Source organism: Dipteris shenzhenensis, chromosome 6, assembly GCF_047967505.1.
Source record: "Dipteris shenzhenensis isolate YYH24624 ecotype China chromosome 6, Dip_SZ_1.0, whole genome shotgun sequence".
NCBI lineage: Eukaryota > Viridiplantae > Streptophyta > Polypodiopsida > Gleicheniales > Dipteridaceae > Dipteris > Dipteris shenzhenensis.
In genome coordinates, this window is record NC_141601.1 from 17,422,964 (window position 1) to 17,449,487 (window position 26,524).

General features: G+C 45.5%; 1 protein-coding gene across 1 annotated transcript in view; it reads left to right on the forward strand.

The window, feature by feature from the left end:
* Window positions 1-26,524, forward strand: part of LOC147900871 (uncharacterized) — a 216,559-nt gene that overhangs the window by 33,451 nt on the left and 156,584 nt on the right. The window contains exons 6-10 of the mRNA XM_087376340.1: window positions 6,266-6,328; window positions 6,447-6,504; window positions 6,639-6,705; window positions 6,848-6,932; window positions 7,159-7,248. Coding sequence (XP_087232466.1) covers window positions 6,266-6,328; window positions 6,447-6,504; window positions 6,639-6,705; window positions 6,848-6,932; window positions 7,159-7,248 — 363 coding nt within the window. The remainder of the gene's footprint in view (window positions 1-6,265; window positions 6,329-6,446; window positions 6,505-6,638; window positions 6,706-6,847; window positions 6,933-7,158; window positions 7,249-26,524) is intronic.

The window sequence follows — 26,524 nt, forward strand, 5'->3', positions numbered from 1 at the left end:
TGGAGGGGGGAAAGGGGGAGGGGGTGGTGGAGATGGAGGGGGAAAAGGGGGACAAGGGAAGGGGGGAGGGGGTGGTGGAAATGGGAGGGGGAAAAAAAGAGAAGAAAAAAAACTTGACGGACGGAAATCCAAAGGGAGGAAGAGGTGGTCATGTGAACGCTCTCCAAGTCTTTCTCGATGTAACGGGATTGTTGAGGAACAATGGACGGTGGGTGGATGGCTAGGTTATTGCTACGAGATGGGCTCAAATTCACTTACCATGTGAGGATGGGAGTAAGGTGGTGGTCGATGGAGAGGGAGGAGTGTCTTGCATAGGGCTCAGAATGAAGAGGAGGATGGAGACACAATGTAAAAGATGAAGAATGAGGGGGTGGAGTGGGTTTTTATAGATGTTGACACTTTTCTACTACTTTCGTAGGAAGAGCTGGGTATTCTCAGTATGCAGGGTTCTGAGGCTTTTTGTCACCTACAGATATATCAGGGTTGTCGGTTGTAGTATATGTGTAGCTTAGGACCTCGAGTCGTGTTCCGTTGAGAGACATAGGCTTAAGTGTGGTAAGCAAACAAAGTGCATGCATGTGTAAAAGGAATGTGTATCATCATGATTGAGGTAATGAAGGCTTTCGCCTTCATTGGGGGTTGCAGGGTTTAGGAGGAGTTTAAGGGTTAGAAGGAGGTTCTAGGGTTTAGAAGAAAGTTCTAGGGTTAGAAGGAGGTTCCATGGTTTAGAAGGAGGTTCCAGGGTTAGAAGGAGTTTCAAGGTTTAGAAGGAGTCCAAGGTTAGAAGAAGGATCCAAGGTTCAGGGTAAAGTACATGGTGGAGAACTTGTCTCCCTTGTAGATCATGGAGTTTAAGGGTTGAGGAACAAAGGGTTTAGGGGAAGCATAGGAGTGGGAGAGGAAGAAGGTGTAAGAGCATGGGGGAAAGAAGTAAGAGGAGGGAGGAGGAGAGAGGAGGAGGAGGAGGAGAAGGGAGGAGAAGAAGGGAGGAGGAGAGGGAGAGGATGGGTTGCAAGGTTGGAGGAGAGGGGAGGAGGAGTTGCAAGGTTAGGACATGCTTTTGGACGTGGAGTGCAAGGAAGCATGAACACTTGAGAAAATTGCTTGGGATACCAAAGTAGAACTCAACACAATGCCCCAAGGAGTGTGGGCTTCATTCCATTATGGGATATTTATACAAGTTGGAGAGCTTCTCTCTCTGCATGTAGGAATTGTAACACATTCTCTCTCTACATGTAGAAGTCGTATGTAGAAGTTGTAACAAATTCTCTTTCTACATGTAGAACTCGCATATAGAAGTTGTATTACATTCTCTTTCTACATGTAGAACTCGCATATAGAAGTTGTAACACATTCTCTTTCTACATGTCGAACTCGCATATAGAAGTTGCATGTAGAAGTCGTATGTAGAACTTGCATGTAGAACTCGCATGTACAAGTCGTATGTAGAACTTGCATGTAGGAGTTATGTGTAGAACTTGCATGTAGAACTCGCATGTACAACTCGCATGTAGGAGTTGCATGTAGAAGTTGTATGTAGAACTTGCATGTACAACTCGCATGTACAACTTGCATGTAGGAGTTACATGTAGAACTTGCATGTAGAACATGCAAGTTGGATTTCTAAGAGGGATTATTTCTAGCCTTATTATGCAAGTACAAGCGGAGCTTTGCCGCTACTCTACACACACATTCTGTTCTACCTGAGTCCATGCTTTCGTAGGAAGAGTTGGGTATTCTCAATATATAGGGTTCCGAGGCTTTTTGTCACCTACAGATATATTGGGGTTATCGGTTATAGTATATGTGTAGCTTAGGACCTCAAGTCGTGTTCTATTGAGAGACGTAGGCTTAAGTGTGGTAAGCAAACAAAGTGCATGCATGTGTAAAAGGAACGTGTATCATTATGATTGAGGTAATGAAGGCTTTCACCTTCATTGGGGGTTGCAGGGTTTAGGAGGAGTTTAAGGGTTAGAAGGAGGTTCCAGGGTTTAGAAGGAGGTTCCATGGTTTAGAAGGAGATTCCAGGGTTAGAAGGAGTTCCAAGGTTTAGGAGGAGTCCAGGGTTAGAAGGAGGATCCAAGGTTTAAGGTAGAGTACATGGTGGAGAACTCGTCTCCCTTGTAGATCATGGAGATTAAGGATTGAGGAACATAGGGTTTAGGGGGAACATAGGATTCGGAGAGGAAGAAGGTGTAAGAGCATGGGGGAAAGAAGAGAGAGGAGGGAGGAGGAGGAGGAGGAGGAGGAGGAGGAGGAGAGGAGGAGGGAGGAGGAGAGGGAGAGGATAGGTTGCAAGGTTGGAGGAGAGGGGAGGAGGAGTTGCAAGGTTAGGACATGCTTTTGGACGTGGAGTGCAAGGAAGCATGGACACTTGAGACAATTGCTTGGAATACCAAAGTAGATTCCAATGCTTGGAATACTCAACACAATGCCAGGGCAAGAGCCTTAGAAGGATTTTTTTATTAGATGCATATAGTCTCGCACGCCCACTTCAGGAGAGGATTGGACACACAGTACTAGATGGGTTTTCACCACAGCCCACCTCAGGTCTCCCTCTTCCCCTCTTATGGTTGCTATCCTGAAAGCATGGGCCAGCTTCAGAAGTACTCTTCGCAGGATTCTCCCATCCACCCGTGAAGAGATTGAAAGGCAGCCTATCATGTGGAATGACAGGATTTTGGATGAGCTTGACAGACCACTTGGAGCTTCTCCTTACATGCAGTGGCCAAGATGGGAGAGGGGCCCTGCATCTACAGTGGGAGCATGGAAAGCCTTCAGGAAGCTTTCTGCAGACCAACAAGCCCAGATGGTTCTTAATCTCAGAGGGAGTGCAAGGAGAGTCCAACAGATTGATGCAGCCTTGCCCTTGGATTGGGTGGACACAAATGACATGCCTATTATTTGCTCCACCTGGATGGAGGCATTTTCCAGATTGGGAGTTCCTTTACAGGTGATTGCTTTTCTTGACCCACATGAGGATGCCTTAGTATTTGATGTTTCTTCGGGGGGCAGGCTGTTCAGATCCACAGACGATATCCTGTTGGAGGTACTGTTTCAGCCAGTCAGGATAGTGGGCTTCATGGAGCATGGCTGTCTTTCACAGTGGTACTTGGATCCTGACCTGCTTCTCCTCGCCCTTGGCTCATGGAGGCTGTGGCTCTATGGAGGTGTCGCAATTAAGTTTTTGTAGTGGGACCCTGGGGAATGGGAATGGATAGATGAAGGGCACCGAGAGAAGGGCATCCCTTTCTTTCGTTACACGGTCAGTAATGCCAGGAAATTCCAGCTCAGCTGTAGGGGTTGGAGGCCCACCAGAGCTCATCATTGGGAGAACTTCAGATTCGTGCTGACTTGCAGAAATTTTTTTGGCAGAGACTCTGGAAATCCCACCGGAATAGAAAAATCACTCTCTTCTTTTGACTTTCTATTCATGGTGGGATAGCAGTAAACCATTGGAGGTCCAATCGGAGCTGACCCTTCTTACCCTCGCTGCCTTTCTACTTTGGAGACAATACAACACTGCCTTTGGGATTGCAGACAGGCGAGAATCATATGAAAGGGGATTGCAAGACTTTTCAGCACTTTTGTTCGCCTACCTTTCTATATGACGTGGGGATCAGTGGCTTGGCTTACTCTTTCAGGGCCCCAGGTATTTTTTAAGAGACTTGATTCCTCTTGGGCTCTTCACATCCGATGACACCTTGTGGAGCTGTGCTCTCTAGAGGATGTTCCGGCCACTCTTTTCAGGGCTGCTCACTCCTCGATCGACTCTCCATGGGAGTTCCTAGCTAGCATTGCAGCATGGCACATTTGGAGAGCTAGATGCACTGAGGCTTTGGAGGGTTCTCAGGTTCACCCTTCTCAGATCTTGGCCAGTACTTGGACAGATACGATACACACTCTGATGGCCATTTGGGCAACCATGCAGGGATCATCTCGAGCAGACTCCTCCAGGAGAGTTACTTTTCTCAGAGATTGGAGAGACTCTCCCTTCTTTGTTGAGACTTCTATAGGGTTGAGATGGCATTTTCAGCCTCAGCCTTGGTTTCTTTCTACCTCATTCCTCTAAGGTGTTTTTTATTACATGCTTAGCATGGTGTATTTCCGCACAGAGCTTGCTCTAGCGGGTTTCTTTCTTACTTAATAGAAGTCTCTTTTTTGAAAAAAAAAAAAAAAAACTCAACACAATGCCCCAAAGAGTGTGGGCTTCATTCCATTATGGGGTATTTATACAAGTTGGAGAGCTTCTCTCTCTGCATGTAGGAATTGTAACACATTGTCTCTCTACATGTAGAAGTCGTATGTAGAAGTTGTAACACATTCTCTTTCTACATGTAGAACTCGCATATAGAAGTTGTAACACATTCTCTTTCTACATGTAGGACTTGCATATAGAAGTTGTAACACATCCTCTTTCTACATGTAGAACTCGCATATAGAAGTTGCATGTAGAACTTGCATGTAGAACTCGCATATACAAGTCGTATGTAGAACTTGCATGTAGGAGTTGTATGTAGAACTTACATGTAGAACTCGCATGTACAACTCGCATGTAGGAGTTGCATGTAGAAGTTGTATGTAGAACTTGCATATAGAACTCGCATGTACAACTCGCATGTAGGAGTTATATGTAGAACTTACATATAGAACATGCAAGTTGGATTTCTACGAGGGATTATTTCTAGCCTTAAGCAAGTACAAGTGGAGCTTTGTCGCTACTCTACACACACATTCTGTTCTACCTAAGTCCATGTTGGCATAGAGTCAACAACGAGTTTCAGTGGGGGCAACAAAATTATTGCTAGAGCTGTCCCTTTGTCTTTTCTTTTCATTGGCAATCCTTTTCTGGCACTCTAAGATGTAATGCCCTAGCTTCTTGCAATAGTTGCATTTGCCCTTTTTCTGATTTTTGCTTGAACTGCTTGCATTCCCCTCCTTGGGCTGAGTTGTATGGCTGTGTTTTGACTCAAACTTTTTCTGAAATTTGCTTGCTCACCCTGACGAGAGGTTTTGGCAAAATTTGAGCATCTCTCCTCTTCCTGTAATAAAAGCCCAACTAACTCATCGAGAGGGGAGCTGCCCTGAGAACAATGGTCAATGAAGTGACGAATGTGCCATATGAGGATGCTAAGCTATTGAGAGTAATAGAGACGAGCTTCTTGTCTTCTATTTCCTCATCAATACTTGCGAGCTGATCACGTAGATCAGTGATCCTGGCAATATGATAAGTGATGGCTTGGCCTTCCTGCATCTCGAGATCCTTGAGCTAATTTGTCAAGGCAATGGCCCTTGCCTCATTCTTAACGTGATACATGTTTGCCAATCTTTCCCATGCTGCCTTTGCATCCTTGCTCGACTTGATAGTCGTCATAATGTGCCTCTTCACATTTGTAGCATCAAAAACATCACTTGGGCACTGCGGCGATCAAACTTCTTCGTTGTCGAGAGTACTTTTGAACACAATACACATGTAGAGAAGAGCCTGGAGAGATATGGAGACGCATGGAGCTGCTGGAACACACCCGAGAAAGGCAAAAAGGTACACATCTGAGCAAAAACATCCAAAAAACAGTCGAAAACTGCTTGAATCGCCTTCTAACAAGTCGTACGGGCTCGAAGTCAGGTTTCGACAAGTCGTACGGACTCGCGGCACTGTCGTGCAACTATACGGAGAGATCCGTACAGACCTCAAAAGGTCAAAACGGGTGTTTGGAAGCAAGCGCGGGAATGGGCCGCAGGAATGGGCTCTAGAGACGAAAGCGCTCTGATACCAAGTGTAGGAAAAAAGTGGAGACAGGTTGTGAACACAAGTGAGCAAGAGTGCACACATAAGAAAGCTCCAATAGAAATGTTCAAATGAAACAATACAAGTACTTGGTATATATAGTACCCAAGTACTACTAGTCAACCATAGGGTTGACTTTATGCTTACAACACCATATCTTTGTAATCTCTTACACTATATTCCTTAGGGAATGGAGGGGCTTCCCTTTCTTTTCAGAGTTCATAGCAGGGTTGAGATGGCACTTTCAGCCTCAGCCTTGGTTTATTTCTTGTTCACTCTGAGAGCTTTTATTGTCCCTTCTAGGTTGTTTTTTCATGCTTGCATGATGTATTTGCTCTCATGAGTTTTGTTCATACTTATTAGAAGTCCCTTTCCCACTATATTGGACTTTCCACCTAATTGTTCTTCATTTGTAGATGTCGGTTTTACGAATGTGGTATTAAAATGCTGCTTACTTCTTAATGACAACTTGAACAGGAAGGAATGTATGAACAAGCTCTTGAAAAGTTCACAGATGCTTCAAACGCATTGGAATTTCAGGTATTCTGAATCTTTTAATCTATTCTATGAGACTAGGTGCTGCATGAAAGGCTCCCAAGTTGATTGCAGCCACTAGAATTTGTTAATGTGCTCTATCATATGTTGATTTTGAATACAGCCAGACCTTGCCTATAACAGAGCTCTCTGTTTCTACCAACTAAAGCGTTATGGTGAAGGTTAGAACTTTCTCTTGCATAAGCTTTATACCATAAGAAGGATTTCATAAGTTTTTATTCTGGAAAATAATTAAAAATCAAGGATCTCATATTCAATTTGTATAATCCAAATATGATAATTGTATGCTTTGCAGCCCTAAGAATTTTAACAGAGATTATTGAACATGGTGTGCGTGAATATCCTGAACTTCATATTGGAAGGTTGGCTTTTCCCAGAATACATTTGAAATTGAAATATAATTCCATATTTTGTGTCAAAAAGATTTTGATTTGATTCAATTAACGCACCATGACAAAATTGTAACACTTTGATCATGTGTTGTGTAAACTCTACTTTTTTAAGTCACATAGACAACATGGAGCTCTGCAGTGTCGGAAACAGCCAAGCTCTCAAATCGTCACACCTAGTTGAAGCTTTTAACTTAAAGGTCCTTTCATGGGTTCTTCTATGCATCAATGAATAAAGATATAACACAAAATTGAAGCTGAAATCTTAGTCTGACATAATCTTAAAGAATTCAAACCTTTCATGCTACAGAGAATGCAACCTATGGACTTTACTGTAAATTCCAGTTAATAACAATTGGGATGTTTTGAGGATCTCCAATGTGATAGAGCACGGTCTTATATTCTCATTACTCTTTTTTGTTGTAGGCAGCAATTGAATATGCTACTGGAAACAGTGAAGCTGCGAAGTTAGCTCTACATGACATGCCCCCAAGAGTTGAGGAAGAACTTGACTCTGTAATCTCTCTCTCTCTCTCTCTCTCTCTCTCTCTGTACGCACGCGCGCACGTGCACGTGTTGGTGTGTGGTGAAAGCAAGAGGAGCTTAGGATATGGCTAGAGCTTGCTACTAGGATGCCTAGGGCTTCACCTTTGTATAGTGCTTCCCCCCAGGATCTCCACAGCATTGCCTTTGTCGAGATCACTTCTGGGAACTACTGCTATGCTGCATTTGCAATTTTGTCTCCTTTGCCTGCATGACTGCCTTTCTTGGGCATTTGTGCTGCTCTAAAGTCCCTCTTTGGAGCCTTAATCCTGCGTGCAATTTTGCTGCCTGTCCCAATCTCTGTCGCGACCCTTTATACAGCTCCTCTCTGATTTCGCCTTTTTATACACAGACTTTCTTCACCATAATTGCTATTGTTTGATGCAATCTGCTGCGGGGGTTTGTGTGTGTGTGTGAGCGGGCTGCAATTTGCATTTTCGGAGTCCCTTTGCATAGTAATTTCTGCATATACAGTTTCGCCAGTCAACTTTCCCTTTCTCCATTTTCTAAGCCTAGGTTTTTCTCACTGTTTTAGAATCACTGTGTCTTGCCTAAGCTAGCCCTGCTGCATGTATCTCTTTTCCCTTGGGATTTTCCAGGTTTCTGTAAAGACATCTTGCTGTGTCAAGGCTTTTCTTGCTGTGTCAAGGATTTCTTTTCTTTGTTGTGCATACTCTAATCCTATGTTACATAGATCAGCGTGAGGCTTTCCTTCTTTCAAGATGGCTGATCCTCAGTATGACATGACTTGCAAGAAAAAGAAGCAAAAGCATATTTTGGCTCAGGATGACCCTTCTCATGAGGCTCAATTGGTGTTTGACGTGATGCATGAGGGGTTTTAAGACACCCACAAATGTTGGAAGGATCCTACTCCCATTGTGGGAATCATGGTGGAGGAAGATGAAATAGGGATCTAGTACGAGAATATGCTGAGCATGCTGTGATTATTTCCTTCCCGGGCCGTATGCCTTGCAACAGATGTGGGCAACTAATTGACAAGGGCACCGGAGGCTATTTTGTCCACAAGGTGCACTATGCAGCTAAGGGATTTTAATGGCAGCAGATGAGCAACACGAACAAATGGTAATGGAGCGTTCTTTGCTTTTCTATGGGAAGCAAATGGTGCATGTTCTGCCTTGGTTGCCTATCGGGATTACCAAGCATCGTTGTCTGGTTTGGGTGGGGGTGGTGGATTTTCCTCAATGCTTGGCCTCACTATTGCCAACAATTGCAACTTCATTAGGAAAGGTGGTGTGCCCACCCAGGCCAAATGGAAATTCCAACAGATTTTGCATTTTGTGGGACATGGACATTCCCACTTCAGAATCTTATTCTGTTATAGTTAATGATGTTGTTATGGGGAGTGCCTTTTACAAATTGAAATGGGGTCTCTTTGCAAAAGCATGATTTGAGAGCAGAGAATTTGTGCCCCTTGGTTTTGCCTCTTGATACGATGGCTCCCCCTGTGCAAAATAAGCATGCCCCTGGGGCTTTTGGGGTTAAAACAAAGGCAACAAGCCAGAAAGTGCAGCATAGGATAAGGGAAAGGCTAAGGTTATTCCTAATGGGAATGGTTCAGGCCCGATGCCCTCTACGTCTCAGCCTACAGTCGGGGGAACATTTTCCACTAAAACTTGGTAGGCTCCGAGGAAAATTGTCTCAGTTAGGAGAGCTCTACCTGCTTGGACATGGAATGGTTCATCCTCCAATGGCCATAACCCTGCAGAAAATTCAGGAATTGGCATCACATGGGCTGATGGCAAGTTGACCAGAAGAAGAAGTTGCCTATTTGCTGCACTCTGTGTCACCTTAGGGAACAGGCCCAAACCCTAAGGTGAACATTCAATCTTGATGTATTGGCTTGTGAGATTTTCAGTTTGTATATAGTTGTACTACATATAAAATATCTGTAAATATGATTGAAGAGATAAAATGCATGACTTGCAATGTACAAGGTTTATGTGACACCCAAAAATGGAAGCTTATGTGGGCACATGTCACTTTGCTGGTTTGTATATAGTTGTACTACATATAAAATATCTGCAAATATGATTGAAGAGATAAAATGCATGACTTGCAATGTACAAGGTTTATGTGACACCCAAAAATTGAAGCTTATGTGGGCACATGTCACTTTGCTGGTTATGCCACCTTTATGCGGGAGAGCATTCTTTTTTTGGTGTTGCATTTATTGTGAAGCATAATTTTCAGCCAATCGTGGCTTTAAATTATAAGGAAGATAGATGGATCATTATGTAGTGTCTTGTTCAAGGTGAAATACTTGAATTTACCTAGTTTATGCACCTCAGTCTTCTCATCATAGAGCACTGGTTTGGTGTAGATATATATACGATGATATGGTGGTGTAGGATAGACTAGGACTTCGTCTATTTTGGAGTTTTAGTGTGTTCTAGTACTTGGACTATATATATCAAGTACTTGTACTTCATTTGGTTGAACATTTCAGTTGGAGTTCACTTGTGTTCACCTCTTTGTTCTCTTGTATTCACATTTCTTCTCCATTCTTGTTCCACATGTGGTATCAGAGCTAGTCCTTCCAGCCTTGTCACTTGCTTCCCCGTTCTCGCGCGTGCTCCTGTTGCACTTCTGTCGTCGCAAAGAAGAAGTTAGTTCTTGCTGGTCGACTTCTCTTTTAGTTGTCCTAAGCTCCCACGATCTTTGCGTGATCTCGAGCTTCAGTTTTGTTGCGAGATTTTGCACCAGGAAGCGCTCCTCAGCTGAGCCACTTCATTTTGCATTGCATGTGCATTTTTTAAAAGCAATTTGGGATACCGGAAGTTGTGTAGCTGCATCGGGCAACCTGGAGGAGTTTTGAATAGTTGATACTAAGGTTTTACCCCCCTTTTGGAGCTATTCATTCTCTCAAATTTTCATTCCAAGAAACAGATCATAAGATACCAGCAATATCATTTACGTTTTGCTGCTTTCAACTCATTTCAGAACTGTGGTTGTGTTTGCAAGCTGTACTTTCAATTTCGGGACTGATTTTGACACTTTGAAGTCTTGCGCTTGCTGGTTTGAACCTGTACCAGCTGAATACTTCAAAGTACAGCCCACTTTTGCACCTATGGGTGCATTTTCAGTTCATTTTTAGGGGTACTTCTGATTTACGCCCGAAAAAAAAACAAGATTTTGGAGTGATACTTGGATGCATATCAGGCCATTGGTTGGGTAATAGTGCATGCCCTCAGTGGATGCCTCTTGAGGAAGGTTTTGCCTCAGATTTGGCGCTATTTGCTAATGCATTTTGAGCCATTGGATTGGCTAAGCTTGAGGATTACTGTCGGCATTGACACTTGTGCTTGATTGCATTGTTATTCCGGAAGGGAATTGTGCTTTATGAAAGCACTTTCTGGGGCAGATTTATTGCTATTTCAGAGCAGCCATTGTTAGTGAATGCCACTGCAATGATTGCATAACAGTTTGTGGCCTTTCAGCTGTCCATTTGCTGTCTTTTCCTTTGCGAGTACACTTGCATTTATTCTTGAGCTTGCAATCATGTCTCTCAATGAGAATTTTGGCACCATGACTGAGGCAAATAAGTTGGATGGACCCAACTATGCCTTGTGGTCATTTACACTCAAGAATATCTTGGTTGGAAAGGAGCTTATGGGACATTGTGAATGGGGGTGAGACTAAACCTGGTGCACCTAGCTCTAGTGCATCTTCCACTACCACTCAAGGTTCTATTGCCACTACCCATGTAGCTCCCATAGAAGATCAGAGGAAGTTTGATCGAAGGGATGCCCAAGATTTGTCTTTGATTGCATTGTCTATGAAGACACACATTAAGTCCACTAGAAAGTCTTGCAAGGCTTCAAAGGCAGCTTGGGATAGAGTGAAAAGTATGTGGAATGTGAGAATGAAGCAAGAAGCATCGCTTTGAATAATAAGCTCAATGATTTGTCCATGCAAGAAGGTCAAAATATTTCAGCTCATATTGCAAAGATTACTGACATTCAAGATGAGCTCGCAGCTATTGATGAGGTTATAGAAGACAAGAAATTGGTCTCTATCACCCTCAATAGTCTGGCACTCTCATATGATACATTTGTTACTTCCTTGACCATTATGCTCAGGGCTACTCCACTTAGTTTTGAGGAGTTAGCTGGCTTGCTCTTACAAGAAGAACACGGACCTCCAATTCAGCCCGTTCCTCTAGTCAGAGTGAGCAAGCACTTGCCACTCATGGAAAGGGTAAATTTCAAAAAAAGGCCAGCCATGCTTATCAAAGAAGCCTGATCATTACATTGCAGAGTGCTAGAAAAGGATTGCCAATGAGCAAAAGAGGCAATGCACAAATAGTAATTATGTTGGACCAACTAAGAATGCAAATGCTTCACCATCTCATGAAAATTTTGCACAAGAGAGAAAGGATTTTGTGTTTACTACATTTCAGGACAGCTTTGGTGCCATGGGGGATTCAGTTGATGCTTCTCATGCTTCATCACGTAATTCTTCACTTGCTACCATAGATACTTGGTATCTAGATAGTGGTGCATCAAAGCACATGACTCACAGGAAAGAGTGGTTTGAAAAAATCAAACTTGTATGTTTCTAACTTGATCAAGGATCCAAAGAAAGGGTATGAGGTCGTGGCTACAGGTTCTTATGAGGCCAGCATGGTTCTTTACAAGATTGATGCTCAACCCTATTGTCAACATGCTATGTCTGTCTCTTCTTCTACTCTAGGTGATTTATGGCATGCCAGGTTTGGTCATGCACATCACAAAGCTTTGGCATATTTCCATAATCATAATATGGTTAAAGGATTGCCAAAATTACAGCAGCCCGCTCAAGAGGTGTGTGAAGCTTGTGCTCTTGGAAAGTTGCATCGCCTACCATTCTAGAAGGATGGTCCAGGTTCATCAGTAAGAGCACAACGGTCTTGCAGATTGTGCATAGTGGTGTTTGTGGACCGATGAAAGTCACAACCCATAGAGGGTATCAGTATTTTGTCACATTCATTGATGATTATTCTAGGTTCCCTTGGCTCTTTCTCATGAAAAGCAAATCTGAAGTGTTCAATTGGTTTAAGAAGTTCAAAGCATTTTTGGCTAAGAACCAAACCAATTCTAGAATTGGAACACTTAATTCTGACAATGGGGGAGAGTTTACTTTGCATGCTTTTGAGGGATACTTGAAAGAGCATGGGATAAAGCATCACAAAACAGTGCCATACATGCCTCAGCATAATCCGATTGCAAAGAGAAAGAACAGGACTCTCATGGAGATGACACGGTGTATGCTAAAATTTAAGAGAATCTCAAAGGCATTTTGGGGTGAAGCAATTGTTATAGCCACATATATTCAGAATCGCTGCCCTACACAAGCATTGGTTGACAGGACACCTTTTGAGGCATTTTATGGGTACAAGCCTAAGGTGAATTATTTCAGAGTGTTTGGGTTTGTTGCATATGCTTTGGTACTACCATCTGAGAATCGATCCAAGCTTGATGATAAGAGCATCAAAATGCACCTTTGTGGGGCATAGCACTGAAAGCCGAGGGTTTAGGCTTTATGATCCAGCCACAAGGAAAGTAATCATAAGCAGAGATGTTTTGTTTGCCGAGCATGATAGCATGCAGCCCATCAGTGAGGAGTTGCCTCCATATGATGATACACCTCTGGACATCATTTAGTTTGAGGATGATGCTGATTTGGGTCAGTCAGTTGACTTGGGTTCTCCAATTGATGTTCCCTCTACCTCTCAGACTTCAGCAGCTTTGCCACATGTTGAGGGTTCTTTTCCCTTGAATGTTTCAGATTTGCAACCAGCTCGTGGGGAGGGACAGACCAATATTTGGAACCATTATCAGCGCTGTGCAAAGGATGCTACTCAAGATGCTATTTTTAGTGGGATAGCTGAGAATTCAGTTCCTAGATGGCCTAGGTTGACACTTGCAGATGCTAAAGATCAGCCTATATTGGGCCAGCACTCACAATGCTAAGAAGCATGTGAAGCCCGTCGTAGCCCGTCGCCCAGCCCATCGCCAGCCCATCCCGTCGCCGCCGAGCCCGTTGCTCAGCCAACCCGTCTAGCCAGTCCGTCGCTCAGCCAGCCCTACCTGGCTCGTCGTTAGCCTAGCTCGTCGTCTCCCGCCCAGCCTGTCGTCATCGTCTCCCCACTCTTGGGCTGTACCCTAGGCCCAGCCAAGGGGTTAGTTTAGCCAAAAGGGGGACAGTCGATATGGCCAGCCCATCCTCCCCCCACCCCCCCAAGCTTTACTTCGCCATGGCAGCCACAACCCCTGCTCCCTTCGACAGGACGTACTCTAGGTATAAAATTCAACCTCCCCCGATGTCGACCAAGCCGCAAGAGCAGATTTACCATCTCCAGCAAGAGGTACGAGACCTGAGGTCCCAGCTCACCCAAGCCTTAGCTCGTATTGTAGCTTTGGAAGGCCCAGGGAAGCAGGAGATTATTGCAGTAGCCGTACAAACATGTAAATCTGAGCCCCCAACACCACAGCTGATTTCCACGGTTAGAGAGCCATCCAGGTGAAAGTGACAGCTGAACCCAAGGTTGACATCCAAACAGAGATCCAAGAACATCACCTTCGGAAAGAGAATGCTATGAAGATTCGAATAGGGGGAATACCATATTGGCAGCATGAGAATGACACTTTCGATGAGGCAATCGAAAGAATCAAGGCAGCAATCCCAGCCATTGACTGGTCAGCAAGCCCAACTGATGACAAGAATGATGATGAAGAAGACTCTTCCCCAGTTTATTTATCACCCAGGAATGGACACGCTGTCATCACCTTCAACTCGAAGATACTCAGGAAAAGGATTCTACGACAATCCTATAAGCTGAAGGGGACAAAGATATGGATTGCTGAGGAGCTTACAAGAACCCAACTGAAGGACAAAGCTACCGAGCTTGCTAAGGTTCGGGTAGCCAGGGAAGCAGGAAAATGGGCAGTCTATCGTGACGGTCTTGCAGTGATTAGAGAATTTAAGACAAAACCTAAAGACCCTCAGTCTTAAACTGATGTAATGGCCACCCCATAGCCTAGTACCTAGTTTTTATGTTCTATGGTTCTATGTTTTTTTGGAGGAACCTAATGATGCTCCTAGGGAGGTTGCCTATGGCCCTCTCTGTACTGATGTATAAGCAGGTCTCTTTTGTCCCATAGACCTTTTAGGTCTCCAGTGGACATTAATAAACTTTCTTTCTTTTCTTTCTTTCTCATGACTCAAGCGATGGAAGCTGAAACTAATCCTCAGCGCTTTGAGGATGCTCAGGGCAAAATCCGGCATGGCAGAAAGCCATGGAAGCTGAGATTAGATCCATTCAAAAGAATGCTACATGAGACTTGGTTTGGCAAGGATGTGGTTGGCACCAAAAGGATCTACAAAAAGTATCATGCAGATGGTACAATTGAGAAGTACAAAGCCCATTTAGTTGCCAAGGGGTATGCACAAGAAGAGGGGATAGATTATGAGGAGACTTTTGCTCTGGTGGCCAAGATGACTACCATTCGCTCTATCATCTATCTTGCTGCATTTTATGGTTGGTTTGTGTACCAGATGGATGTCAAAACCACCTTCCTCAATGGGGATCTCAAGGAGGAGGTCTATGTGCATCAGCCTCAAGGCTTTGTTGTTCAGGGACAAGAGCACAAGGTATGCATGCTCAGGAAAGCCTTGTATGGGCTGAAGCAAGCGCCTCATGCATGGTATTATAAGATACATCAGTAAACCGTAAACTGTAAACCCTAAACCCTAAACCGATTTGTAGGCAGGCCCATCCATGCATGGACTGACAAATTTTATGTGGACGATTGGAACTTGGATAGAGGTGGTACTATTTGGATTGCCCTTAACTACTATCTAGTTATTATTTTCTTGGTCACCAAAACTCATTCCCAAGGAATCATCAATGCAATATCTCATGATCTACCCTGTAGAAGATAGGAGTATAGAGGCTCAAGATCAAGACCAGACCATCCAATGGTCTGTACACCCCGGATACTAACACAATAGCCTTGGCAATTCTTATATAGAAGGGCTTCCCACTTTATGAAATGCATCTTACTAAATATAGCCAACTGACCTTTGCTTTTATTCAAGTCCTCTAGTCCCACGTTAGCCTACTCCCCTTAGTCCTAGGCTTCCTCACCCTCCTAGATTAAGTCCACCAAGCAAAGGTCTATAAAACGTTGCTATAGAAAAGTCTTAGAGTCGCTATATAACGACCTTCTACAAGTCCGGCAAGTGTCGCTATATAGCGACTCTATATAAACATCTCTATATAGCGATGTTTATATAGAGTCGCTATATAGCGACACTTTTCTAAACCCACTTTGCTTACCGACGATTAGCGCCCTGTGTAGTAGTGAAATCTACATTGCAGCCAAATCAAGCCCTTTTCCCTCATTTCAATTGATGCCTTTGCTTGAGAGAGAGAGAGAGAGATTCGAATGTGCCTAACCTTTTGCAGTGTGTAGGGTTCTTGTACCGCGCTCTTCCCTCTGTCTTCACACCGCACAGAGATTGATGAACAGAGCTTTGTGTCTAGGTACATAACATTCTTCTAAGTGTTTACTCTTAAACGAAATTCGGAAAGTTTTCCTGCAAACTAGTAATCGAATCCCAAGTTGAATCCTCCTCAGACCTATCCTTCCACTTCTTTGAACTCCAGAATTAACTTATTCGAAAGTTTATTTTCCTTGAAAATGGTAACTCTTTTAGTTCATGTGGAACATAGTTTAAATCCTCAACTTCCACAAGTTCTTGGGGCAAAACGAGACTATCTCTAGCCCCAGCACCTCTTTCAATCTACTAACATGAGAGTCTAGGTAAACTTTTACATGTAGAGACACTTCTAGTATACATGCAACCTCATTAATCTTTTCCAAAATTGACAAGGCTCAACAGTCGTAGGGAACAACTTCTATCAACCCCCATCTGCTACGTGTTTGAATTCTTTGGTATTTTGCAGTGTACATGCATTTTGTGACAAAGCTCTCTAAGAAAATGCCATTTATCAGCACAATATTCTCCTTCCTAGGAATATCATTCTTATACAGATCTACACGTGAAAATCCAAAGCGAAGAAGGGTGCCTTCCAAAAAACCCCAATCTACCTTGTCATAAGCTTTCTCAAAATCTAAGAGTAGAATGGCCAACAATCTCTGGTTGGTCTGCATAGCCCACTTAGAAGCCTCCAAAATGAGAAAATATTATCAAAGATGCTCCTTCCATGAATGAATCCCATATGAGTATCATCTATAAGATCTAGAAGCATGGGTTGCAAGCGTAGGCTGATTGCTTTCACTAGGATTTTGTAGCAAATGCCCAAAAGTGTAATCGGTCTCCATCGAGATACTAAGTTCCTGCTGCCCCCTTTTGTAAGATGAATGAGACCATGTGTAAGTGATTTTGGCATCTCACCAGAGTTCCAAACACCTTGCTGGGCTGAGGTAATGTTATCCCCAACATATCCCAAAAAGCAATGAAAAAAGAGGGGGTACGAACCTCGATACTTGCCCTTATGAAGGGCAAGAAGTGTAGTCCTAAACTCTATGTTGGTGAAAGGTGCATCTAGTGAGGCGTGCATATCTGGTTTCATCAACATAGGAATAACATTGCCATACAACATATCCGGCATCATCTCTGGCATGTGTGTCAGGATCTGCTAGCAAAAGGGAAGCATGAAAATCAGTAGCTATGTGTATAATGGCATCAGGATCAATCTGTAAAACCCCGTCTGAGTCAACAAGCTGCAAAACACATTCCCTGTTATGTCTAGGGCCAAGAGTAGAGAAGAAGTACTTATTGACTCTACCTCCCATCTGAGTCCCACTTTATGGAAAGAGCCTTGGCTAAATATATAGTTAACTAGCCCTTTGCTAATGTTCAAATTCTCTAGTTCCATGTTACTTTGGTTCCCTTTGGGATTCCTACTTCAAGGATTTTTTGTGTTGTCCTCTTGCTTTGGAGGTAGCTCTCTGATTTTAGTGTTTTTTATCACTTCATTGCTAGGAACAAGAGACACGATATTCCTAGGTAGGAGGTTCAATAGTTGGAAGCCCTACAAAGGGAAGAGGTCAAAAGGCCTTCAGATGCCTACATCCGCAAACACCATACTATAGCAAGAGTCAACAAACTCTTTTCCTCACTCTTTGTCCTAGAAATTGTAAAGAAAGTGTTTCACACACATAAGCACACTTGTTTTTTTTGTGAATGAACCTTTCATTAAGAAGAATGTACACTCATAGCTGTCCCAAAGTGACACAACTACTACTCCTAAACTAGAAGAAGATGAAAAGAAAAACCAAGGAAAATGTACATTCAAAGTTGTGCCCAAGAGGAGCATCTTCTACTCCGAACTAAAAATAGTGAAAAAAAGCTTCTAACTAGGCTGGAGGAAGATCTCCTTGTGCATGTACATCCTAAAGGGATCGGTGTAGGGAGGATCGGAAAAAATCATAAAGATCCACAAAGAAAACCCCATAAAGGTGAGAGTTCTGGGCATGATACAATGACCATAAATCCCAGTAACGACACCGTACAAAAAAGTGATTATAATCTGGTATAGAGGCATATCTCCCAAACAACCAAAACCACCTATCAAAAGAAATACCAAGAAAGCGAGTGTGTAGATAAAACCCCAACCTAGGAAGAAAATATTTGGCAGTTGAGCAAGTCCAAAGCAGATGCCGAACCATCTCCCTAGGATGGGAACAAGAAGGGCAAGCCGATGATGCTATATGCTTGGCAGCCAAGAAAGAGCTCACTGATCATGCGCCTGCTAAACAACGCCCTAAGAAAAGTTTATGTCAGAGAGGAAGTTTATTGTTCTAAATGCGGCAAAGAGAGGTCTTCCACCAAGTGAGAGGTTTGTCAAGATGCCAAATGTGAAGCCTAGGCTCCTGAATCCATGGCTCTAGGAGTAACAGAAGATAAGCATTCTCGGTATTAAGATCTACAAATGAAAAGGTAGAATAACCTGTAATGCCTTGATCAAATTTCTAATCCATCAAAGGAAGCATAGTAAATAGAGACAGGCTGAAAAGTTAGTAACATAGTGGTGAGAATATGCAAAATAGGCCTATGATGCATTCCCAAGAAAATTTGTCTCTTGGCCTGAGGAAAAGACATCGATCATCCACCACATCAGCCACTGTAGAGATACCCAATCTATGCAAAAAATAAGCTTTTCTGGGCTGAAGATGAGCCAATGGAGGATCATAAACACGGCTCCAATGAATGCTCTGTAGACAGAGAGTATTGCCAAGATCTCGAGGACGACCCAACCAATGTAGATGTTCCACAAGAAGCTGCCAATCATAGTGCAATCTAGTAGAAAAGGGACAGCCGAGAAGGCAACCATGAAGATGCCCAAAAATCACATTTGATATGGTAGGAATACAATGTCCAAAATCATTAGTGTGAAGTGAATAAATTAGACAGGATAGCATGAGCGTCCATGGCTGATGTTGGACACACTTCTTTTTTTTCGGAGGGTGAAACTATTGATGCTTTATATTACACAGTGGCTTCCCTTGAATGGCTGATATTGGACATACACACACGCTTTTTAAAAGTGAAAATGGACACACACACACCTTTTTTTTAGTGAAAATTGTGTTGCTTTATATTACATAATCACTATCCCAAAACGAGATGTGAAAAATATTACATCATGAGAAGATCTCAGCATAAGAGAGATATACATCAGGATCTATGTACTTAGTTTGCAAGCAATCATAGAAGGATTGCTGCAAAGAGTGCCTAAAGAAAGAAAAAAGTAAAAAGGTAGGATCACCAAAGACTCTATGATTTCTATCCTTCCATAGAGTCCAAAACGCCCAGTAGCGAACCCAGACAAAAAACATATCAAAATCCTGTCTAGGTGGGTGTATACCAAAGATCCAGAAGAACTTTTCAAAAGTAGTATTTGGAAAGCGAGCTCGCAAACGCTGCCCAAGGAGACAAGTTGTGCAGTGTCTTATTCAAGGATAAATCTTTGAATTTGCCTCGGTGTATGCACCTCAATCCTCTTGCAGCAGAGCAAAGGTATGATTTTTTTTTTTTTTTCATGAAAAAGACTTCTATTAAGTAAGAACAAAAACCCGCGAGAGCAAGCTCAAAGCGGAATACATCATGAAATCATGAGGATAATAAAAAACCCCTCCGAGTGAGGTGGAAAGAAACCAAGGCTGAGGCTGAAAGTGCCATCTCAACCCTGTAGTAGATTCAGAGAAGAAAGGAGAATCCTTCCATTCCTTGAAGAAAGAAGCCCTCCTAGCTGAGGCTGCACGGGAGTCCCCCTGCATACCCGTCCATACGGCCATCAGAGTGTGTACGATGTCTGTCCAGATACTAGCCAATGTGTGCGAGGGATGAACCTGAGTACCCTCCATAGCCTCTGTGCATCTGGCTCTCCAGATATGCCAGGCTGCTATGCTCGCTATAATCTCCCAAGAAGTATCCACAGAGGCATGTACAGCTGTAAAAGGACGGTGTGGAACCACATCCAACGAGCAGAACTCAACCCGATGACGTCGAACCGAAATGGCCCGAGAGGAGTCAAGTCCCTCATAGAAAACCTGAGGTCCTGTAAGACAAAGCCAAGCCACCGAGCCCCAAGTCATAAAAAGTGGGGAATGGGCAAAGTGACTGAAGATCCTGGCTATCCCCATCCAAATCAATCTCGCCTGTCTGCAATCCCATAAGCAATGCTGAATAGACTCCGAAGCAGAAAGGCAACGAGGGCAAGTAGGGTCGGCTCCGAATCTGGACCTCCAAAGGTTCACTGCAATCCCTCCATGAATAGAAAGCCAAAAGAAGATAGTGATCTTTCTATTCCTGTGGGATTTCCAGAGCCTCCTCCAGAAGTACCTCTACTGATCCGCAGTAATACCAAAAGTCTCCCAATGAGGAACTCTGGAGGGTCTCCAGCCTCTACTACTGAGCTGAAATCTCCTGGCATTACTGACCGTGTAACGAAAGAAGGGGATGGTCTTCTCTCGATGCCCCGCGTCAATCCACTCCCACTCTTCCGGGGTCCCACTGTAAATACCTGATGGGAACTCCTCCATAGAGCCAAAGTCTCCAAGACCCGGTGGAGAGTAACTGGGGGTCAGGGTCTAAGAACCACTCTGAATCTGATCCCTGCATCAAAAGGCCTACGACCCTGATAGGCTGAAAAGCAAACTCAAGCAAGATATCATCTGTAGATCTGAGCAATCTGCCACCATCCTGGACATTGAAAACCAAAGCATCCTCCTGTGCATCTCGGAAGGCTAAGACCTGAAGTGGAACCCCGCCTCTCGAGAAAGTACCTGCCCAAGTGGAGGAAGTGAGAGGCATATCATCTGTGTCTATCCAAGCCTCTGGAAGGGCTGTCTCAATCTGTAAGATCCTCCCTGCACTCCCTCTGAGATGTCCTGTCAACCTTGACTTGGTTTCCTCTGGAAGCCTACGGAAAGCTTTCCAAGATCCCAAAGAAGAAGCAGGTCCCCTCTCCCACCTGGCCCACTGCATGTATAGTGAGGCACGCAGTGGTCTGCCACGATCATCTGAAATACTGTCGTTCCACATGATGGGCTGCCTATCAATCTCTTCCCGGGAGGAAGGAGGAATCCTCCGAAGAGAGCTTCTGAAACTAGCCCAAGCTTTCAGAATGGCAACCATGAGAGGGGATGAAGGTGATCTGAGGTGTGCTGAGGTGAAGATCCATCTAACACTGCTCATCCAGTCTCCTCCTGAGGAAGGTGTGCACCTCTGTATGCTGCTGATAAGAAAGTCCTTCCACGGTTCCTGTCCTGGCATAAGTCCTCGCACCACTATCTTGCAAAGTAAAGCTCTGCACTGTAAATCTGGATCAATAATATTGAGACCCCCATCCTGTGTAGAGAGGATGAGGGTCTCCCAAGCCACTCTGGCTAAGGCATCTGCTGTGCCATCAAGCCCACTGCAGAGAAAGTTCCTGATCGGTCTTCTGAGCTGAATGATGCAGTCCCTAGAACGGCACCAACATGAACAAATAAACCAGGCTGTGGCCAAGAGGACCTGGTTGACCACCACAACTCTAGAGGCAAGATCCAGCTTGGCTCAGCTCCAAAAGAGAAGCTTCCTTCTGATGCTCTCCAACACGGGAGCAAACTGCTGCGTTGTAGAAATACCCAAGCCGACCTGGCAGCCCAAATACCTGATAGGCACACCCCTCTGAACCCAAGTGAACCCTATGTCAAGCCCCCAAACTGGAGTGTCCTCATCACTGATCCAAAAGCCATTGGATTTATGCCAATTTATCTGCGCCCCTGCCGCCAAGCAAAATAAATCCAATGCTGTCCTGAAAGAAGTCAATGTCTGTGGAGAGGCATCCAAATAAATCGCTGTGTCATCAGCCAACTCACTGTCAAGCAGCTCCTCTTCTCTTCTGATGAGAAGTCTCAGCCCAAAGGTGTCAGCTTGAGATCTAACATAGATGCTCATAGCTTCGGCCACGAATAAAAAAAGGAAAGGAGCAAGGGGGCATCCCTGACGGACTGATCTCGAAATCTGAAATCTCTCACCCCTTACCCCACCAATAAGTACCTGGCTATGGGCTGATCTGTACAAAGAGGAAACACCTCTGATCCAAACATCAGTGAATCCAAAGCGTAGAAGGGTGCCCTCCAAAAAACTCCAATCTACTCTGTCATAAGCTTTTTCAAAATCCAACAGTAGAATGGCAAGATTCTGGCCACTCTGCATGGCCCACTCTGAAGCTTCCCAGAAAGAAAAAATGTTATCAATAATACTTCTGCCATGCACAAATCCCGTCTGAGTGTCATGAATAAGATCAGGGAGAAGTGGCTGCAATCGGAGGCTGATAGCCTTGGCCAGAATCTTGTAACAAGTCCCCAGAAGTGTGATAGGCCTCCACTGGGACAATAAATTTCTGCTACCTCCTTTTGGGATAAGGTGGATGAGGCCCTCTGTAAGCGATTTAGGCATCTCGCCAGAGTCCCAAATGGCCTGCATTGCTGAAGTAATATAGTCTCCAATCATATCCCAAAATGCAATGAAAAAAGACGGGGTGAGGCCATCTAAACCTGAGCACTTGCCCTTGTGAAGGGCTGAAAGTGCAGTCCTGAACTCTGTGTTGGTAAAAGGTGCGTCAAGTAGAACATGCATATCCGGATTCACCAACACTGGGATACTCTGCCAAATAGCCTGTCTAGCATCCTCTATATCGTGTGTCTCAGGATCAGCAGTAAGGAGGGTGGCATAGAAATTTGAAGCTATGCGTAAGACGTCATCTGGCTTTGTCTGTAAAACCCCATGTGAGTCAATAAGCTGAGATACACTCTCTCTACTATGTCTAGGGCCAAGAGTAGAGAAAAAGTGTTTATTGACTCTACCACCCATCTGAATCCAGAAGGACTCCCGTGCATGAAAGGCATACTCTGCTCTCTGATCAAGCATCTCTGATCAAGCAATAATTGCAGATGAGCCCTCGCTGCAGCAAGGCGCTCCTGAATCCAAGCATCTGAAGGCCGTTTCTGCTCTTCCCTCTGCAAAGCTGCTAGCTGCTGGCGAACACCAATCTCACGTCTGAGAATATCTCGTCTCCTGGTAGAAGCAACTGAGCAGTAAAAGTCGCTAATACCAGAGAGGGCAGCGGCTAAATGAGATGGATGTGGCTGCCCACCCTGGACATGAGCAAACCATATCCGTAGGGCTGCCTCCGTAAGGTCCTCCTCTGTGTAAAAGGCATCTGGAATCCTGATGCTGGCAGATCGGCCTCTCAAGTGAGGCTCTGAGATAGCCAGAACAATAGGGAAATGGTCTGAGGTGGAAACCCCCGCAGCAATGCATACCGATCCACCTCTGTCTAGTGCCCAGTCATCTACATAAAATCTGTCAATGCGTGCATGAATAGGCATCTGTTGCCTCCTGTTCGATTGGTCGAACAGGAGGGACTGTGGCTGAATAAGAAAGGCATCATCACACCAAGTATCTCTGCCACAGAAATGGAAAAGGAAGGCATCCCAAGCTGCTCTCTCCAAAGAGTGAAGTCCGCCTTCTCTACCCCCTTTTTTGTCTGAAGGTAACTCGACCATGTTAAAGTCACCTCCAATCACCCAAGAATCCACAATGGGGGCCCAGGAGAGCAAAGTCTTCCACATAAGGACACGTTCCCCTCTGATGTTGGAGGCATATAGGTTGAGGAAGCCAACCTTACGCCCTCCAATGAAAAGAATAATCCACTGAGCTCTAGAGGGGATAATGACTCCGTGCCCAACAACTAAGGGGAGAACCGACTGCGAAACTGAAATAGAAGTGCCTCCCCTAGTGCCTAATGCAGGCGACCAAAAAGTATGTCCTGAAATCAACTTGCCTAAATTGGCACAATCTCTATAATCCAGCTTGTGCTCTTGAATAAATAATATATCAATGGGACCCCCAGTAACACCTGGATGAAGCTGTCAGCTGTCCACGGCGGCGATGTGGGACGCCACCTAGGCCCTGTATGTTCCAACTGATAATCCTCATCGACGGGAGGATGTAGAGTGGAACACCTTACCCGACCTAGTGGCGGAAACAAACCCCTCAACAGGGGAAGACCTCCTGCTCGAGGAAGGAGGGAAGGAACCCAGTGGTGGAAAGTCAATAGGGGAACGAATCCTGGCACCTGAAGAAGAAGCCTTGTCAATAGGAAACCCAACCACTGGCTCCCCAAAAGTAGCGGGCACAAACTCCTCCTCTGGGAAATCTGAACTCTCTGCCAAGGCTAAAAACGAGTTCCTGTGGAGCAATCCAGACACCGGAGTACGAAGGATCCCTTGTGAGGGAAGAGGATCAACAGTGTAAGCTATCCCCTTCCCCCTATCCAAGGGAGGGAGTGAGGAATGCTCTCTACCCTGTGTCTGCCCAGCCGCGGAGATCTCTCCGTCCTCAAGAGGAACATCTGGCACTGCTGGATCTAAGGAAGAAGCTGCAACTGGGGAGGAGGTCGAAGCTTCAGCGTCTCGGACTGTGCAAGGTGAGACAGGAAGGACAGCTCGAGGTGAAGCAGAGTCTACTAAGGTACCCTCGTGAATTGAAGGAGGGACCTGCACATGTACTGGAACCCACTGTAAAGCGTCGCGTGTGCCTGAGGGAGGTGGGGGTCGAGGAGCAGGTGAAGGACCTGTACCACCCCCCTGTCGAGGCCGAGGAATAGGTACTGGACCTGTACCACCACCTGACTGAGCAGGACCGCCATGTGAAGAACGAGGAGCAGGAGCTGGACCTGTACCACCCCTCTGTCGAGGTCGAGGGGCAAGTGCCGGGTCTAATCCCCCCCTGTCCCCCCTGTCGATGCCCTGAGGGCGGTAGCTGTACCAGAGGGCTTCTTAGGCCTTTTCTTCTTCCTAGGACGATCCCTGGCAAAGTGTCCCGAGGTCCTGCAAATCTTGCAGCAGCACTGGTCCTGCCTGCCTGAAATCTCCACTCTCTGGCGAAAAAAGGAACCATCCGGGCGCTGGATCATGACGTGGTCCATCTTGAGGTTAGGATCCTTGCAAAGGACCCTAACTCTAGGAACCCCATCAGCCTTGGTTGCCTCTGCTGCAGTCAATGGCAACCCAGGGAGGGGTGGGATCTCAGCAACTGCGCCAAAATGCTCCCCAATAACAGAAAGAAGTCGATGGTAAACCTGGGGAAGCCCGGGGAACCTGATGAAGAGCAAGAAGATTTTCTTATCTGCCTCTACTGGGTCGAAACCAAGGTGAAAGGCTTCAAAGAAGATCTTCCTGTGTCCCAGGTGCAAAAACTCGGCCTTGAGCACAGTGCTCGCAGCCTCTGGAGTGTCAAAAACAACCTGGAAAAAACCTCGTCCCAGAAGGCGAACATCTAACAATCGAGGAGTGAGGTCTGGGGGGAGAGCCGCAAGCATCCAGTCTCTGGCTTGGGATCTGGAAGGGTGAGACCCGAAGATGCGTGCTAGCAATGTGGTAGAGCACTCAATCTCTACATCCTTCTTGAGCTGCTGCAACTCGTCTTTAGAGAAAGTGATATTTTTCGCGGCCGGTGGAGATGGAGTAGGATTGGCTGACGGGTATCCATCGCCAATCAAGGTGAGGAGGCCGACTCGAACAGAATAAAAGCTCCTTCCGTTCCAAAAAAGCTGCGGGGGGCAAGGGAGGGGAAAGGAGGCAAGGAGGAAGCAGGGGGGAAGGGGAGGGAAGGAGGAGAGGGGCTGGGGCTGAGAGGGGAGAGGGACAAGCTGAGAGGGAGGGAGGGGGAAAGGAGAGGAGAAGAAAGAGAGGAGTGAGAGGAAGAGAGGGGGAGGGAGAGCAAGCAGGGAGGGGGCGGGACAGCAGGGGGGAGGCGAGGGGCAAGCAAGGGAGGGGGCGGGACAGGGGGAAGGGACGGAACAGCAATGGGGAGGGGGCGGAGGCAGGGAGAGGGGGCGGAGCAGCAGGGGGGAGGGGGCGGAGGCAGGGGGGAGGGGGCGGAGCAGCAGGGGGGAGGGGGCGGAGGCAGGGAGAGGGGGCGGAGCAGCAGGGGGAAGGGGGCGGAGGCAGGGAGAGGGGGCGGGACAGCAGGGGGAGGGGGCGGAAGCAGGGAGAGGGGGCGGAAGGGCAGGGGGAGGGAACGAGGGACAGGCAGGGGGAGGGGGCGGAGCAGCAGGGGGGGAGGGGGGGGAGCAGCAGGGAGGGGCGAGGGACAGGCTGAGGGGAGAGAGAGACGGGCTGAGGGAGGGGGAGCAGCAGGGGAACGGGGAGGAGCAGCAGCTCATCGGTGGAGACTTCATCCAGGCATTTTGCAAAGGTATGATTTGGAATGATATGCAGCGATATCCCTGGAGGCAACATGCTTTTCACACACACACACACATACACTTTTTTTGGTGAAATCTTCTTATATTTGTGTGAGAAACCCCAAAAAAGAGGTAAAAACCCACCAATAAGTACAAAGGAAAAATTTACAAGTAAAGCCTTAGAGCAAAAGTCATGAGGCAGCCAAGTAAAAAGTTACATATCAAGCTGGAGGAGGATCAAACACAACATCCTCCAGCTTCAGATTATTGCTTTGTAAAAACTGATGCAGTGTAGAAACCACACCATCAAAAAAACAAGCTGTTTTTTGCCCTTGTAATCTTCTTAATATAGGCGGGCACCCGAAATTTCTGAATCACAGGGTCAAAAACCTGTTGTAACATGGGATGAAAAGAATCCAGTGAAAATGGCACATCTGCATTCCGAACAGAAGAAGACTCTGGCACAGGCATAAGAGG